Genomic DNA, 16,079 nt, shown 5'->3' with positions numbered 1-16,079 from the left:
ATCCTTGTTTCCTAAGCTGCATGCCTGAATTCTCTGATGTACCAAGGAGGGGGTTCACAGAGGCCTTACCTGAGTTTAATGAAGCTGCTTTCCCAGAGCTCTCTCCCTCAATAGGCACAATCAGAACAGCAAAACGGGTTCCTGTTTGGTCTGAGAAGCTTGGATAGTGTTTTTTAATGTTAAATTTGATCTGGGAATATCCTAGCTCTGTAGACAGGCAGTGATGAAGTACATGTATTGGTGTTTGGATAAACAGTTATTTGTTTCTGCACACTGGTGCAGGGTATTTTTATTCTTTTATATGTAGACATTTGAAGCATAAATCATTAATAAGAGAAGGAATTACCTTACAGATTCCCTGAAAAGTTTCCAATATTTCTTTCATAAGGTTCTGGTGGTCAACTCCCAAGGGGAAGTGTCCCGAGTGAACACCAAGAAGGACGTGGTGATTAAAGGAAATATCAACAACTATTTCAAGCTGGGGCAGGAGGGGAAGTACCGTGTGTATCACAACCAATATGCCACCAACTCCTTTGCTCTGAACAAGCACCAGCACAGGGAGGACCATGACAAGAGGAGACACCTCTCCCACAAATTCTGCCTGACCCCAGCTGGAGAGTTCAAGTGGAACGGGTCTGTGCATGGCTCCAAAGTTCTCACCATATCCACCCTGAGGCTGACCATTATTCAGCTGGAAAACAATATCCCAGCATCCTTCCTTCACCCTAATTGGGCTTCCCACAGGTAAATGAATCAATGGAAATACATATTCTCATCTTTTACTTGTGGTTTTGCTAGCAGTGGTGATAAACAATAGTCTTTGTTTTTTCAAATCTGTGATTTCCAAGCACCGTGCTTCACTATAATAAAGCATAATCTGTGTTTATGATGGAGGCTAAAAGGGCTGTACACTTGAGTAAAGTGTTACTGCAGGAGTTTTTATCCTACCATGAAGTCTTCTTCAAATGGCAAGGGATGTTTGTTCATGTATATGTTTCAGATTGTTCTCTTTTTTCCAATTTAGGTCTAACTGGATTAAGGCTGTTCAGATGTGCAGCAAACCCAGAGAATTTGCACTAGCACTGGCTATTTTGGAGTGTGCAATCAAACCAGTTGTCATGCTGCCCATCTGGAGGGAATCCTTGGGGCATACGAGGTAAAATTAATACATATTAAAATATTGTTGAATATGAGAATTTTACTTTGGCTTGCAATTGCTAGTTCCTCTAAGCCTGTAAGAATTGTGTGTAAATTGAGATAGTCATTCAGCACTTGAAGTGTATTTTCTCAAACAGAAACAGTGAAAAACCATGACAATATTTTTATAGTGTCATTGCTCCTGCATTTGTTTTATCTGAGCCACAGTCTCAAAACTGCTGAAACTCTGGGAGAGTAGAAAAACAAATTTCAACACTCTCAGTTCAGTGGAGTCTGGGTTTTGTCTCTCATTTTGTCATAGGAGCAGAAAATAAATGTCGAGTGTTAGACACAATTGCATCCAGCTGTGTTTGCCTCACTGAAATAGCAAAAAAAGTGATGTTCCTGTTACAAGTAATACCTAAAACCTGATAGTGAGCATTCCTCTTAACTTCAGATATTTAAACCTATTCAAAGGGGTATTAGGTGCTGTTGACATCTTATATTTGCTTGCAAAATCCTGCACTTAAATGCACCTTAATCTCTATGGATCAGATTACGCAGAATGACAGCAATAGAAAGAGAAGAAAAGGAGAAAGTGAAAAAAAAAGAGAGAAAGCAAGAAGAAGAAGAAACAATGCAGCAAGCTACGTGGGTGAAATACACATTTCCTGTCAAACACCAGGTGAGGGTTTCTGTTGTGGGAAGTACAAAGAAAGCACAGAAACTGTTCATTTCTGACTCTCTTTCTGTTTTTCATTTAAACTTAGAGTGTTCATGTCCTTGTGTTAGTCCTACATGGAAATAGGAACCATGGCCATGTATTCAAGCACATGATCTTGGTCTGAACTGAATTTGATCTGTGTCATGCTCTTATTGACACTGCCCGAGTGACAGATACTGGTCTGCAAATGCAGCCTTCCCTAATGGAAGGTTCTAGGGGGTTACTGGAATCTTGTCTGTGTGTCTGTCCCTGTCCCACTCCCTCTCCCCAAAAAATCCAGCCTTTGAAAGGTGTAACAAAACAATGGGAACTACTGTAAAAACCTCTATATTCCCCTGCAGTAGATATTAACTGCTTTTGTTGGAGTAGTTCTTTGCTCTACACTTGTTGAAACAAGGATACAGGTGGATTTAAAAGCTCCTATAAACATTAATAATGCAGCAAATAGTATCATTAATATTGGTTTTTTAAAAATATTTACAGGTTTGGAAGCAAAAAGGAGAGGAATATAGAGTAACAGGATATGGTGGCTGGAGCTGGATTAGTAAAACCCATGTCCACAGGTTTATGCCCAAACTGCCAGGAAATACTAATGCAAATTACAGAAAATTGCTATCAAGTAAGTGTCTGCATTGCTTACATTTTTTTTAATTGCAGTTATTAGTTAATATTTCTTAAGGAGATTTTAGGAGTAATTTTCCAGCAAATCTTTTGTGGATATCTGGTAATCTTGGTTAGTGTAACCTGTTCAATTGTCACAGACATTTTGTAGCTACATTAAATTGCTTCAATTATGTTTTGTGTAACACTTGTACATCTTTGTATAACCTTATTTAAATTAAAAGTAGATAAAAGTTATGTAGAGCATCAAAACCAAAAAATAACATCTTAAATATTGAGGGGATATGTGTGTGTGTGTATATATATATATATATATATATATGCAGTAGTGCACTGTTTCACTGTTTAATCTATGGTGTTACTACTAGATGCTTAATTCTCTTTCTGAATTTCACTCATGGTGTGCAGATGATTTGAGAGGTAAACTAACACACATTCAAATGTGGCAGAGTACAAAAAATACTCTGGATAATTGAAATCATTTCATTTGTTAATAGCAAAGAGCGAAGATGAAAAATGCAGCTTGGATAAACGAAAAGGTACAGCTAAGGTAAAAGCAGAGAAAGACAGAGCAAAGGATTCTCGAGATCTGCAAGCAAAAGACAAAGATGTTTCAGAAACCTTGGAGAAAGTACAAGTTAAAGAAGAAAAGTTGCGTGAAGACAAATTAGAAGTTGACACAATTTCTGAAAACTTAGATCATGCAAAAGACACAGGTGATAATCTTTTGTTATTGTGAAACTCATGTTATTGCATGAGTAAAAGCATAGACCCTCAGAAATAACTAGTGAAAAACTGTGTAACAAATTTTGTCAAGACATCTAAAATGTTAAATGATTGCCTGTTATCCATTGTGGTAGTGTCTGAAGCTTTTGTTCCTTTTTTAATTGAAACCTTTTAATATGCTAAAAGCCCCATTTATTTCTTAGTACTTAATGTAAAAATATAATTTGTATTCATTATTGGAGAGCTCACTAACTCAGAGTTACTTTTTCTTCGCAGTGGAAAAAGACACCGATGGTGAAAATGATAAAGTCATCAAAGAAGAACCTATGGATGTGGATGATGTGAAAATTGAATCCTCCATAAAAGATGAGGACAGTCATTGTAAGCGGGATATAATCAATGTCAGTGAGGGATTTCATTTAAGGACTTGCTACAAAAGGAAAGTAAAATCATCAAAATTAGATGGACTCCTGGAGCGGCGAATCAAACAGTTCACCCTGGAGGAAAAACAGCGTCTGGAAAAGATGAAGCTGGAGGCTGGTGCTAAAACTGGGGGCATTCGATCTGTGAGCCCCCAGAAAAACCCAGAGGAGCTCCAAGTGAGGAATGGGAAGGAAGGAGGCCAGTTTGGCTCTCCTTCCCAGGATCCAGGCTACATTTCAGACAAGACCCAAGCTGAAGATGCAGAACAGGACTGTTTGCCCATCAGCAAAGCTGGGGATGAAGATGAACCTTCCTTGCCTTTGTCCAACAGGCTCTCAAAAGAGGGGCAGCTGCTGGATGAGGACAGCCCTCAATCCTCTGAAGGAGACAGCTCTGCTCAGAATGATGGCAGAGCAAACAACCCTGAGCCTTCCATTGCCAGTAAGCATCAAGGACAAGAGGCTCTTGGAGAGTCTGAGAGCTCTCTGGTGGATGGCTTGAAACAAACCAGTGCAGAAGGCAGAATCAAATGGGATGTTTCAGAAGCAGCTGAAAAACCCTTGAAACAAAAGCTGCCTATTACCAGAGTGTCTCAGCGAGAGCTTGGAAACTTAGGACCACTGGTACCTGAAAGCAGCTGTAGAAAAGATGCTGTGGGCACTCTTGAAAAACCAGACTCAGAAGGGGATTCTGAACAGCAAAGCAAAGATCCAGAAAACAATTGTATGATAAAAAGCCATATGGAAACCATGTCCTCTCAAGAAAGTGAAATGGAGGAAGAAATTGCTCCCGTAAAGACTGAAAGTAAATCTGAAAAGATGATATTTCACCAAAAATCAGCTAATAAAGATCTAGAATCATTTAAAACAGGGCTGATTTCTGAAAGAAATCTTGGAAGCCAAAGTCTGGAACACATGGATGGGGAAAATGATAACAAAGATTTACTGAGCTCTAAACTAACAGAGGCTAATGGTCGAAAGAAAGGTCAGGAACTGAAAGTGGAGACAGGTACCATGAACAAATATCTTGATCAGACAAATGTAAATACTATTACTGACAAAAAGAATAATAAAGATGAAGAAACTGAGACAGAAAAAGAAAAATCATCATTTCAAATGAATGGAAAAGACAATGATATTAAAGCATTATCAAATGATGACTGCTTAGTGAAAAATACCTGTGAAGCTAAGGCAGGGGGTGATATTGAACCAAAAGTTAATAATATTAATAAAGCCATTCCAGAACATGAAATAAAACCATTGACTTTTAAGGAATCTTCAGTAAAACCATTCATGAATGGTGACATCATGGGAGAGGACACAAAGGATAAAAATAATGTGGACTCAAGGTCACATCTGCAGAGTTCACCTGAGTCTGGAGAGAATCTTCAGCCACCAGATGAAGTGCCCAAGTGTGTGCAGAAAACTGAAGAAAAGCAGCTTTCTCCTGAGAGATCTGCCAGTGGGGGCTCTGCTTCCCTGCCAGCACAGCCTGTCTGTAAAGAAAATAACCTGAACAGTGAAACAGAATCTATGGAGACTGAAGCAAGTGAGGAGAAGAAAGTTGCTCCATCTCCTGTAACCTCGTGTGAGGAATCCAGCTTGAGCAGTCACTTTGCTGACCAGAATGGAATAAATAAAATGGAAAATATCAATGGAGAAAGTAAAATGAAAACTGTTATTACTGAAGTGACTACCACAACCTCAACTGTGTCCACAGAGTCCAAAACGGTGTTTAAGGTAGCAGAGACTGGAGCTGCCAGTGATGAGAAGACCACGGTTGTTTCCTCTACAGAAAACTGTGCCATCTCCACTGTCACCACCACCACCACTGTCACCAAGCTCACCACTCCAGCCTCAGAGAGTCACTCTGATGTCATCTCTGTGCAGGAGCACAGTAAAACAGTGGTGACCACCACAGTCACCGACTCGCTGACCACCCCAGAGGGCACTTTGGTGACTTCCATGACTGTCAGCAAAGAGTATTCCACAAAAGACAAAGTGAAGTTAATGAAATTCACAAGACCCAAAAAAACCCGTTCTGGAACTGCATTGCCATCTTATAGGAAATTTGTTACCAAAAGCAGTAAAAAAAGCATATTTGTGTTACCCAATGATGACTTGAAAAAGCTGGCCAGGAGAGGAGGGATCAGAGAGGTTCCTTATTTCAATTACAATGCAAAGCCTGCCTTGGATATCTGGCCATATCCATCCCCAAGACCAACATTTGGGATCACTTGGAGGTACATACCTTGCATTTTTAAGAAAAAATCTAGGATGTGATGAAATTAATTGATTTTTAAAATACAAGTGATACACATGTTTATTCCCAAATATGCAAATTTTGCTATTTATTATTCAGTTTTCTATATTGTTCAGTTAAAGTAGCATGGAAATCCTTTGTCCTGTTGGTTTGGTTGGGCATTTTAAGTTTATTTTAAAATATAATTTTATATTCTGTCATTAGGTACCGACTCCAAACAGTCAAATCATTGGCTGGAGTGAGCCTGATGTTGAGGTTATTGTGGGCATGTCTCAAGTGGGATGATATGGCAGCAAAAGCTCCCCCCGGGGGAGGAACCACAAGGACAGGTATTGTTATTTTCAATTTCTGGTTTTCTTTGCAAAAGCTTTTGCTGTAAATTCTGAGTGTTACACTCAAAACATTTCTCTAAAGGCTCGCTGTCAGCTGTGGCATTTGAATTTTGTTTGTTGTTTCTCTGCCTTGAGTACACTGGGTTGATTGGAGATTTAGCTTTATTTGTTTCTATTATTAATGTGCTGGGACTAATTTGTTGCAGAAACAACTGAAACTGAAATTACAACAACAGAAATAATCAAGCGGAGAGATGTTGGTCCGTATGGGATCCGCTCCGAGTACTGTATAAGAAAAATCATTTGTCCCATTGGTGTACCAGAGGCTCCAAAAGGTTGGTTTGTTTATTTGCTTGTTTAGACATTCCCCCCACCCCCTCTGTAATCTGGAGAAATTAAAGTCACTGGATCTTTATGCTAATTCAGCCCATCAAGGGAGCAAATGCAGCTTGCCAGGAACTATTAATTTACCTATGGGAAACAAATGCTGCATTTAACAAGTGGACATGATTTATCTGAAGCTGAAAGACCTCCCTGTTTATAAAATGGGACTGAAAACATCCCTAAATCTTGGTTTACACTTTAGTTTCGTTTTACAGTATAGCTTAATGTGTGTGTTTTGACTGCTCTCTAAAGAAACTCCAACGCCCCAGAGGAAGGGACTGCGATCGAGTGCCCTCAGGCCAAAAAGGCCAGAAACACCCAAGCAAACAGGCCCTGTTATAATGGAAACTTGGGTAGCAGAGGAGGAGTTGGAACTGTGGGAGATCAGGGCATTTGCTGAAAGGTAAAGTGAGCTTTTAAAGAAAGTAGTCTTCATTTGTGTGATTGTTAAATGAAAGTTCCCCTAGAGAACACAAAGCTGGTCACTGTGATCACCAGAAACGCGGCTGTGTGGGGTTTTTACTGGGCCTTTTGATCCTGATAGCCAAGCTTAAAGTTACAGAGCTAAACTATCTGCTGGTACCTAAACTAAGGTATGCAGATATTTCAGATTTGTTAGAGGTAATATTATATTAATTTTTCCGTACTTATGAATTAACTACTGTTAAATGCTAAAAGGTTATTACTGTGATGCATCAAAAGGCTGTAGGCTGCTTTTGGCATGACTTTGTACAGTATTTGTTAAATACTTCTATAATCCAAAGAAAATGACTGTGTACAAGTAAATTGAGCCTGAGAATACTCAAGTCATAAGATGCATATTTTCAGCATCATGTGCTTAAAGTTGGAACAACATTTTTGAATCTCTTAGAAAGAACAATTTTAAATGTATGTTATTACATGGGTTCCTTGCAGTCTCAGATGTGATTATAAATTCCAGTTTTGATTAAGAGTTTCCTGTAAGATGTTGCAGTATTTTAGCATTGGGATATTTCAGGCATGTTGCATGCAACTTCAGTAGTTTCTTTCTAAATATTTTTAAAGCTGTGACCATTTTTCAGTGATCTTTTGTCTTGATGGTTGCTCTTACAAGCGCAGTTAAGCTGAATAAAACAAAATGCAGTTTGATGGTTGGATTTTACATGATGGTATAACTCCCTTTTGCTTGTGTCTTTGGCAGGGTGGAGAAGGAAAAGGCACAGGCAGTTGAACAACAGGCTAAGGTTAGTGAACAGAAGAAGGCAGAGGAGTTCAAGGCCCAATTGGAGGCTCAGCTAAAACACCAACGTTTGGCTGCCCAGCAGGTGGGGAGCTGTTGGTCGTCCCAGCAGTCAGCAACTGCCCTGCTCAGCACATGCACCATAGCCTGGGAAATGCACTCAGCCCTTGCTTACACCATTTTCAAATATTCCAACTGCAGATTAAGCCATCAAACAATGCTGCTGCCACTGTATACATCTGTTATTTTGAAACAGGGTTAATGCAAAGGTTTGTTCTGGGTTGCCTGTTTTTCACCCACGTCATTTGTAACGCTTTAGGAAGGTTTAGTTTGTTATCATTTTAAAGAAGGGTGGGAAGCACCATCTCCAGGTAAGCTTCTCAGTGTTCTGTGTGTGGTGGAAAGCTGCCTTGGAATACAGCTGACTTGGGAATACAACTGCATTTCATGCTTTACTCAAATTGAATCTTTTGATTTTATTCTATCTTACGTTATCTGACTTAAGCCCATTGGTAATTTTATTTAAATATATGTGGATATGTATATGTATTTATATTTAAATGTATGTAATTAAAATTAGGAAATCAGATGCCATATTGATATTTCACATACATTATTAAGAACTGTGCTTTCACTCAACATATTTCTTCTTCATTTCATCTGCCCTGACAAAAACCCATTAGTAGTGAATGAGTGCTTCTGATTTGTGGGCATTACTGCAATATAGTGCTGGAATTTAAATTAGATAAATACAGATACAATTCCAGTAACATGGGAAAAAATGTTAGATTGGTTGACATTTTAGAAGAGCCTGCTGATACATCCCTTCACTAAGGGGCTCTCTAGATTTAATATGCTTTTTCAACAGTTACACCACAGAAGGTCACTGGGTAAGGTAAGGGATTTTGAACCTAATATTTTTAAGCAGGCTGAAAACTGGATTTAAATTTAAAATAATAGTTTTAAAAATTGCATTCTCAGTGGTGAAACAGAATGATACAGTCTGGTTTTTTCTGTAACTGGCAGGATCTCAGTGCAGGAAGCTCTAAATTTAGGAATGCTAATAGTAAACTCTGTGTTGATGATGATGTACCAATTACTGACATAGATGCATGTACATGGTCAAAGCCAAATATAGATGGATATTTTTATAAGTTTTTTAAATATTTCTGATTAATCTCAGACAAATTAATATGTTGTGCAGGTTTGTTTTTTTTTTAAGTAAAATGTGCAGTGAAATTAACATAAGGCAAGGATTTAAAAGTTGTTATAAAGGAAAATTTCTGGCTGTATTTTACAAATACAAATCTGCTTACAAATCGAAGCAGATTTGTAGTTCTGGAGATCAAGGAGCCTATTCTTCAATCCTCTCCATTTGAACTAAAATCCTAATTTGAGCTAAAATCCTACCAGAGGCCTTTATCTCTCAGTGCTGGGTAGAGACAATGTTGATGTTGTAAAATCTGAAAATCCTAATTATCTCTTTATTCCATTTTTTGTGACCAGAAGCGGCTGGAGCAGCAGAAGCAGATCCCTGCAGGAGGGGTGGTCCCTGCAGCCAGCACAGCCAGCAGCACTGCAACCACAGTGTCCACCCCCCAGAAAGTCGTGGTGGGCCCTCTGACAGGCCCTGTCCCCACAGGAACCAAAGTCGTGCTCACCACTAAAGTGGGGTCTCCAGCTACAGTAACATTCCAACAGAACAAGAATTTCCATCAAACTTTTGCTACTTGGGTTAAGCAAGGCCAGTCTTCAACAGGTAAGGAATCATTTGTCATGGGAGGAGCATTGCTGGAGTTCATCCTGTGTGTGCATCACATCACATCTTCTCCAGACGTGCAGCGTTTTTACATTTCTGGTTATCTTTGCTCTTAACTCTTGCTATGCCAGAAGGACATTTCTGAGATTATACCTGTCTAGTTTCTCCTTGTTCTGACTTCTGCTAGGAAGACTCATTTCTGACCTGTCTCATCAATTACTGACAGTTTTTGTGCCAGTATCATTCATGAAAGCATTCTATAATGTAACATACTGTTTCCAATAAAGAACCTTTACCAAAGAAAGCATGACACATTAAAAAAAAAAAAAAAAAAAAGTAAAAATAATCCTGTAGTTTGCTGTTTCATGCTTGAAAAACAGTCATTTCATTGACTAATGATTCTGCTCTAAACCTGCCTGTTCTGTGTGCCTCAATAGCCACTAGCACAGCTGCCAGCTCAGCCACGAGCATTGCCAGCACAGGGCAGACCTTCCAGCTCTCAGGCAGCCCAGTAACGATGGCAGGGAAAGTGATAACTAAGCTGCCACTCCCTGCAAACAGCAAGATTGTTGCCGTCAATGTGCCATCAACTCAAGGAGGTAGGGCAAAGGGAACTGAATAAAAACTGTATTCCAGCTTGCTGTTTAATTCTCCTTTGACACTGTTTTCTCAGTGAAGTAAACTATGATGTGAAGGGGGAAAAATATATTTTATATATATATATAAAAATACAAGTTTCTACAGCTTGTTCCCCCTGTGTTGCATATTTGTGTCTGTAAGGGGAAAAGTGCAAGTTTTTTGCCTATAAATTATTCTGCATTTTACAGCACAAAATTAGGAGCTTTATTTTGAACAATGTGGAATGAAGCATGCTTTTTTTTTTGGTTATCTAAATCAACAAAGAAACTTTCTTCACAGAAGTATTAATGCCTACAGCTGCTCTTCACTGATGAGCAGGAGTTTGGCTCCAGACTAAGATTAGCATTTTTGATTCTTGCCTCAAGAAGAGGACTTAATTTTTTTGAGATTTGTGAATGTATATTGAACAGAAAAACTCAATTCTCTGTCTCCATTATATTTAGCATCTGAGCACATCATGAAGGCTGCAGATTTTGTATTGAAATTTCATAGGTGACAGGAGAAGCATTGCCCATTTTCTTCAGCACCACAGTGTTGTAGGTGAAAGGTGTTTAAACTGCTCTCCTACATTTGAAATTAATCAGATTATAGCTTTTAATGGTTGTATAACACTAATTTGTGGCACTCTGTCAATGCAAGGGCTTCTTTGCAGTTACCATCAAACTGATCTTTGTGAAGATTCCCACTTTCCTTAATCTTTTCTAAAATATCTGTTTCTTAACTTAAAATGTAGTTGGACTATTGACAAAGTAGAATGCTGCTTCTTTTTACAATATGACAAAGGCTTTCCCAAGAAATGTTGAAAGACTCAAAGGCATTTTAGAAACCTGGAGACTTGTGTTCTAAATGCCACCCTGGAGTTGCATTTACTTCTTTTGCTGGCCATTAAGTCATTAATGAATTCTCAATTTTTCTTTAATTAGGTGTGGTTCAAGTTCAGCAAAAGGTATTGGGTATCATTCCATCAACTACAGGTGCAAGTCAAACCTTTACTTCATTCCAGCCAAGGACAGCAACTGTAACCATTAGGCCAAACACCACAGGGACATTAGGAACAACAAGCACTTCACAAGTAAGATGTTTTTCTCAATGTTATTTAACTCAAAAAAATGTAAGTGTGTATGTTATTTAGCTCAAAAAAATTTAAGTGTGTAGACTTTAAGTAATGGCAGATATTAAAAGTTCTGGCTAATCACTTCAATGGTTTTGGCTCGTCTCAGCAATGGCGTGTATGGATCCTTTATTCCAAAGATATACAACAGTTGGGAAAATTAAAACACAGGTGGAAAACCATTCAGGGCATGCTCCAGGGGCTTTTTGCCTGGAAGAAGCAGGGCTGACAGGTGCTGTCCCCTCTGTGTGCAGGTGGTGCAGGGGACGCCGCTGCGCCCCGGGATGACGGTGATCCGGACCCCGCTGCAGCAGCCCGCCCTTGGCAAGGCCATCATCAGAACACCTGTAGTGGTGCAACAAGGTATTCTGCCAGCCAGTAGGTTCACTTTGATATTTCAGTTCCCAGTGTGAAATCCATGGTTTGTTTCTTCATCAATTCATTGTGTCCCAATGCCAAAATCCCTCATTTTGGTGATCAACTAATGCCTTTTTCAGCTTCTGGTTGTTTGTTGGAGGCTTTCTCAATGTTATGTATCACTGACACATTAATTTTAAGTCCATTCATTTGAGAAATGCCCCACAAAACTGAAAAACCCTAAAAACCCATAGAGTAATTGTGCATTGAGAAAGCCCTTTTTTTGTATGTTTTTTATTATAAAGAAGCTCAGCGTTTGAAAGTTCTTTATATGCATGCAACTGTAGTTAAAATATTTTGCAGACATTTTTCAGTCACAGAAGTGGTTTGTAAAGAACATTTATGTGCAAACTGCAGTGTTTGCTTCACCTGTCTGATCACCATCACACCCCCTTGCAATTTGTGACTCGGAGGTTTGCTGTGCTTACGGTTAAAAAGTTAAAAATGTGTTTCTGAGCTCAAATTCTTCTCTTACAGGTCAGACCCAGCAAGTGGTGACTCAGATAATCAGGGGTCAGCCTGTCTCAACAGCAGTTTCTAGTACCAGCACAGCTTCCTCCAGCACTGGGCAGAAAACCATCACAAGTTCTGGGACAGCCCCTCAACAAGTTCAGCCTCAGACCCCCCCAGCCCCCCCGCGGCCCCAGCAGGGCCAGGTGAAGCTGACAATGGCCCAGCTCACCCAGCTCACACAGGGGCAGGTAAGCACTGCACAGCCTGGGTGTGGAACTGTGCTAACCCATCCTGCCTTTGCATTTCAGCATTTACTGCCTGTGCCCTTAAATTCATATGTCTGGCTTCATTTAGGATGAGCATTGGCATAATTACAGACTGAAAGCAGCTAAAATAGTAAATAAATATAATAAATAGTAAATACAAAGTAAGTAGTTTTAATAGTAAAGTTTTAATGCTTGCTTCCTGTTGTACTTCTCAGTAAGGTAACTGGCATCAGGAGTGTTCAGCAGCATGAAAAAGAATCTTTAATGGCAGTAAGGGACATAATTATTCTGTATGGTCTGTTTTGTAGACATTCAGATCATAATTTTGATTACTTGTCTTTTGATTTGATGTGAAGATCTAGTTTGCATTCATGCTATCCAGAATCTCAGAGGAAAAGTTGCAGTATCTGTGAGCAGAGGAGGAAAAAGTTCTTACAACTTCTGCTCAGATCATGAAGGTCTGTTGGCAAAAAAGAAGTTGAGAGTCATTTTTTGGGTAAAAATAAATGTCTATGATTTACCACAACATCTGTTCTTCAAACTATAAATAATTCATATAAATGATTGCAATGTACAGACTGCTTGTTGCCAGATAAGGTTTTTTGTAGGTGGAACAAGACTTGGGAGTTTAAGCTGAAGGGGAGGGTAAGTTTAGATTGGAAACTGGGAGGAAATTCTTCCCTGTGAGGCTGAGGAGGCCCTGGCACAGTTTGCCCAGAGCAGCTGTGGCTGCCCCATCCCTGAAGTGTCCAAGGCCAGGTTGGTGAGGCTTAGAGCAACCTGGGATAGTGGAATGTGTGAGTGGAATTGGCTGAGTTTAAAGGCCCCTCCCAACCTAAACCATTCCATGATTCTGAGTTTCTACACCAAAGACTCAGAGTTGTGTTGTGTTCTGTGAGTTCACAAAATGTGTCACTCCAACCCAGTCATCTGTTGGTGGTAGAAAAGTTGAAAGAGTCTTTGAGTATTTCATGATCTCAGATGCTGGTTTTAGATTTTAGGAGTATGGTATGTGATAAAAATATTGAATTCTGAAATTCAAACCCCTAATTGTTCTGATTTTCAGCAAAGTCTGTCTAAGAATTACATCACTAATACATCAATATTAACTTTTTTTTAGGGTGGCAGTCAAGGCTTAACTGTGGTAATTCAGGGACAAGGTCAAACTACTGGTCAGTTACAATTAATCCCTCAGGGTGTGACTGTAATACCTGGTCCAGGACAGCAGCTTATGCAAGCAGCTATGCCAAATGGTACAATTCAGAGATTTCTGTTCACCCCACTACCAGCAGCTGCTACTACAGCTAGCACAACTACAACCACCGTTTCTACTTCCACCTCGGGTAAGCACTGTTCTGTTCAGCAGAAAAAAAAACTTCCATTTCATTGCATGGGAGAACTTATGCAGCTGGAGGTTGTCTGTTCCTGCAGTAAATGTTGTGGAAAACGTCGATTACTTGTGTTTTTTTAAATTTTAAAAGTTTAATAGTAATAAAATGGTTATAAAAATAGTAATACAATTAGAGTAATAATAATTTGGACAATTTGAATTAGGACAATTAAGACAAAGAGTTATGGGCATCTGGGTACCTTTTCTGGGCAGCACGAGCCCAAAAAAGGACCCACATTAACTGAGGATTAACCCTTAAAAGCAACAGCCTGTTGCATATCCATACACTTCATACATGAGGCATACATTCCATTCAAACACAGGACTCTGTCTGGTCATCGTCAACTTCTTCCTCTGAATTCTAACAGTGCCTTCAAGGCGGGAGGAAATTAATTTCTTCTGATAAGAGGGCAATAAATTCTTTTTCTCTGAACGATTTAGGTGTCCTGTGGCTGCTATGTCACTGCAAGTCCTTTCTTTAAAAAAAGTATCCTACATAGCATAGTTTCTATTTTAACATTTTTTTATAACCTAGAACTATATTTACCAGAGAATTAATACAGCGTTGCTTTCTAACACAACACATATAACATTCATTTTAATATTTGCAAGAAGCCAGTCATAAAATACACATTTTTCACAGTGTGTTGGAAGTGCATTGCAGAGTCTGTTGGGTTCCTGCACAGAGCTTTGCAGCAGTTCCAGAGGGTTTGAGTTATCAAGGCTCACAGCCATGCCATTTGCAATAATGGACTCATGGTTTTTGTTTGTGTGTTCCCAGCTGCAGCTTTGCAGTAGTTGCAGAGGGTTTGGGTTATCAATGCTCACAGCAGTGTCATTTGCAATTAATGGACCCCTGGTTTGTGTTTGTGTGTTCAGAGCTGCAGTTTTGCAGTAGTTGCAGAGGGTTTGGGTTATCAATGCTCATAGCTGCGCCATTTGCAATAATGGACTCATGGTTTGTGTTTGTGTGTTCCCAGCTGCAGTTTTGCAGCAGTTCCAGAGGGTTTGGGTTATCAATGCTCACAGCAATGCCATTTGCAGTAATGCACCCCTGGTTTGTGTTTGTGTGTTCACAGGTGCGGGGGAAGCCAAGCCGGCTCTGCAGGCGGCTCCAGCAGCGGCCGTGCCCGCGGGGCAGGCCCAGCCCCAGGCCCAGGCCCAGCCCGCGGGGGCTCAGCCCCAGCCCGAGGCCCCGAGCCCGGCCGAGGCTCCCGCCGAGCCCGCGGCCCCTCCCGAGGCTCAGCCCTCCAAGTCCCCGGCTCAGTCTCCAGCCCCGGCTCCGGGGCTCCCTCCAGCGCCGCCCGCGGGGCTGCCCCCAGGCCAGGCCCAGGCCCAGCATCCAGCTCAGGTGCAGACTCCAACCCCACCGCCCGCTCTGATGGGGCCCCACAAAACTCCCAAACTAATTCCAGCTCTGCTGCAGCAATCCCAGCCTCAGGTTCAGACCTCAGGCACAGCCCTTGCAAGTACTCAAGAGTTTAAATCAGGTTCCTGTGCCGTGCCCAGGTCATCCTCAGCTGCCACTTCAGCAGCCTCCAACAGGTGTTATTGCAGCAAGTGGAAATCCTCTGTCAGCTGCAGTCCCGTGCTGGGGCTCAGATCCCAGCCCAGCAGGGCAGTGTGCCCCACATCCAGCCTCAGTTACCCCCTGAGGGCCAGCCCAGGAGCCCAGCTCAGGCTCAGCAGCTGGCCAGGGTGGTGGCAGTGGCAGCAGCTTCTGTGCAGGAGCAGCTGCACCCAGTTCAGCAGCTCAGGGAGCAGCAATAGATAGAAATTAAACGTGAGCACACCCTTCAGGCTTCTAATCAAAGTGACATTATCCAGAAACAGGTAAAGTTAACAGAAGGAAATTAGCACTTAATGAATGAAAGAAATCTAATTTCAAATGCCTGTTCTTGTTAACAATGTTAATACATTTGATAGGCAGTTAATTTGATTCTTTCAAAGATAGTGCACGATTGCAATTGGCAATTTAAGGACATGTTCCAAGTTAATTCAGCACAGCAAGTCACTTGTACCATGTTTGCATTCTGCTGTCACCTTGATTCACTTTACCATTAGCTGCTGGGACAAATCCATCTCTATTCTCAGTTCAGGAAAGATAGGTCAGAGCTGGGAGAGCTGCTGGACAGAACACACGTGCAGAACTTTCCTTACCTGAGAACTGAGGTCCCACAGAGGTATCTGAAATGTGGCACTGTTGGATGGCTGCA

At 40.7% G+C, this 16,079-nt stretch overlaps 1 protein-coding gene across 9 annotated transcripts in view; it reads left to right on the top strand.

Annotated features, from left to right (window-relative positions):
• The window catches only part of BPTF (bromodomain PHD finger transcription factor), a 55,168-nt gene that overhangs the window by 26,295 nt on the left and 12,794 nt on the right, over window positions 1-16,079 (top strand). For 3 of the 9 annotated variants that reach the window (XM_074554882.1, XM_074554883.1, XM_074554877.1), the window contains 17 exons: window positions 389-744; window positions 1,025-1,156; window positions 1,693-1,822; window positions 2,345-2,480; window positions 2,980-3,198; window positions 3,485-5,873; window positions 6,098-6,222; window positions 6,432-6,560; window positions 6,862-7,012; window positions 7,790-7,913; window positions 9,335-9,587; window positions 10,025-10,186; window positions 11,150-11,298; window positions 11,592-11,715; window positions 12,232-12,455; window positions 13,594-13,816; window positions 14,943-15,214. In XM_074554882.1, coding sequence (XP_074410983.1) covers window positions 389-744; window positions 1,025-1,156; window positions 1,693-1,822; window positions 2,345-2,480; window positions 2,980-3,198; window positions 3,485-5,873; window positions 6,098-6,222; window positions 6,432-6,560; window positions 6,862-7,012; window positions 7,790-7,913; window positions 9,335-9,587; window positions 10,025-10,186; window positions 11,150-11,298; window positions 11,592-11,715; window positions 12,232-12,455; window positions 13,594-13,816; window positions 14,943-15,214 — 5,298 coding nt within the window. The remainder of the gene's footprint in view (window positions 1-388; window positions 745-1,024; window positions 1,157-1,692; window positions 1,823-2,344; window positions 2,481-2,979; window positions 3,199-3,484; window positions 5,874-6,097; window positions 6,223-6,431; window positions 6,561-6,861; window positions 7,013-7,789; window positions 7,914-9,334; window positions 9,588-10,024; window positions 10,187-11,149; window positions 11,299-11,591; window positions 11,716-12,231; window positions 12,456-13,593; window positions 13,817-14,942; window positions 15,215-16,079) is intronic. The other 6 variants (XM_074554885.1, XM_074554884.1, XM_074554880.1 and 3 more) reach the window with 5 other exon arrangements.

Source organism: Zonotrichia albicollis, chromosome 19, assembly GCF_047830755.1.
Source record: "Zonotrichia albicollis isolate bZonAlb1 chromosome 19, bZonAlb1.hap1, whole genome shotgun sequence".
Lineage (NCBI taxonomy): Eukaryota > Metazoa > Chordata > Aves > Passeriformes > Passerellidae > Zonotrichia > Zonotrichia albicollis.
This window is presented reverse-complemented; position numbering and strand designations above follow the sequence as displayed.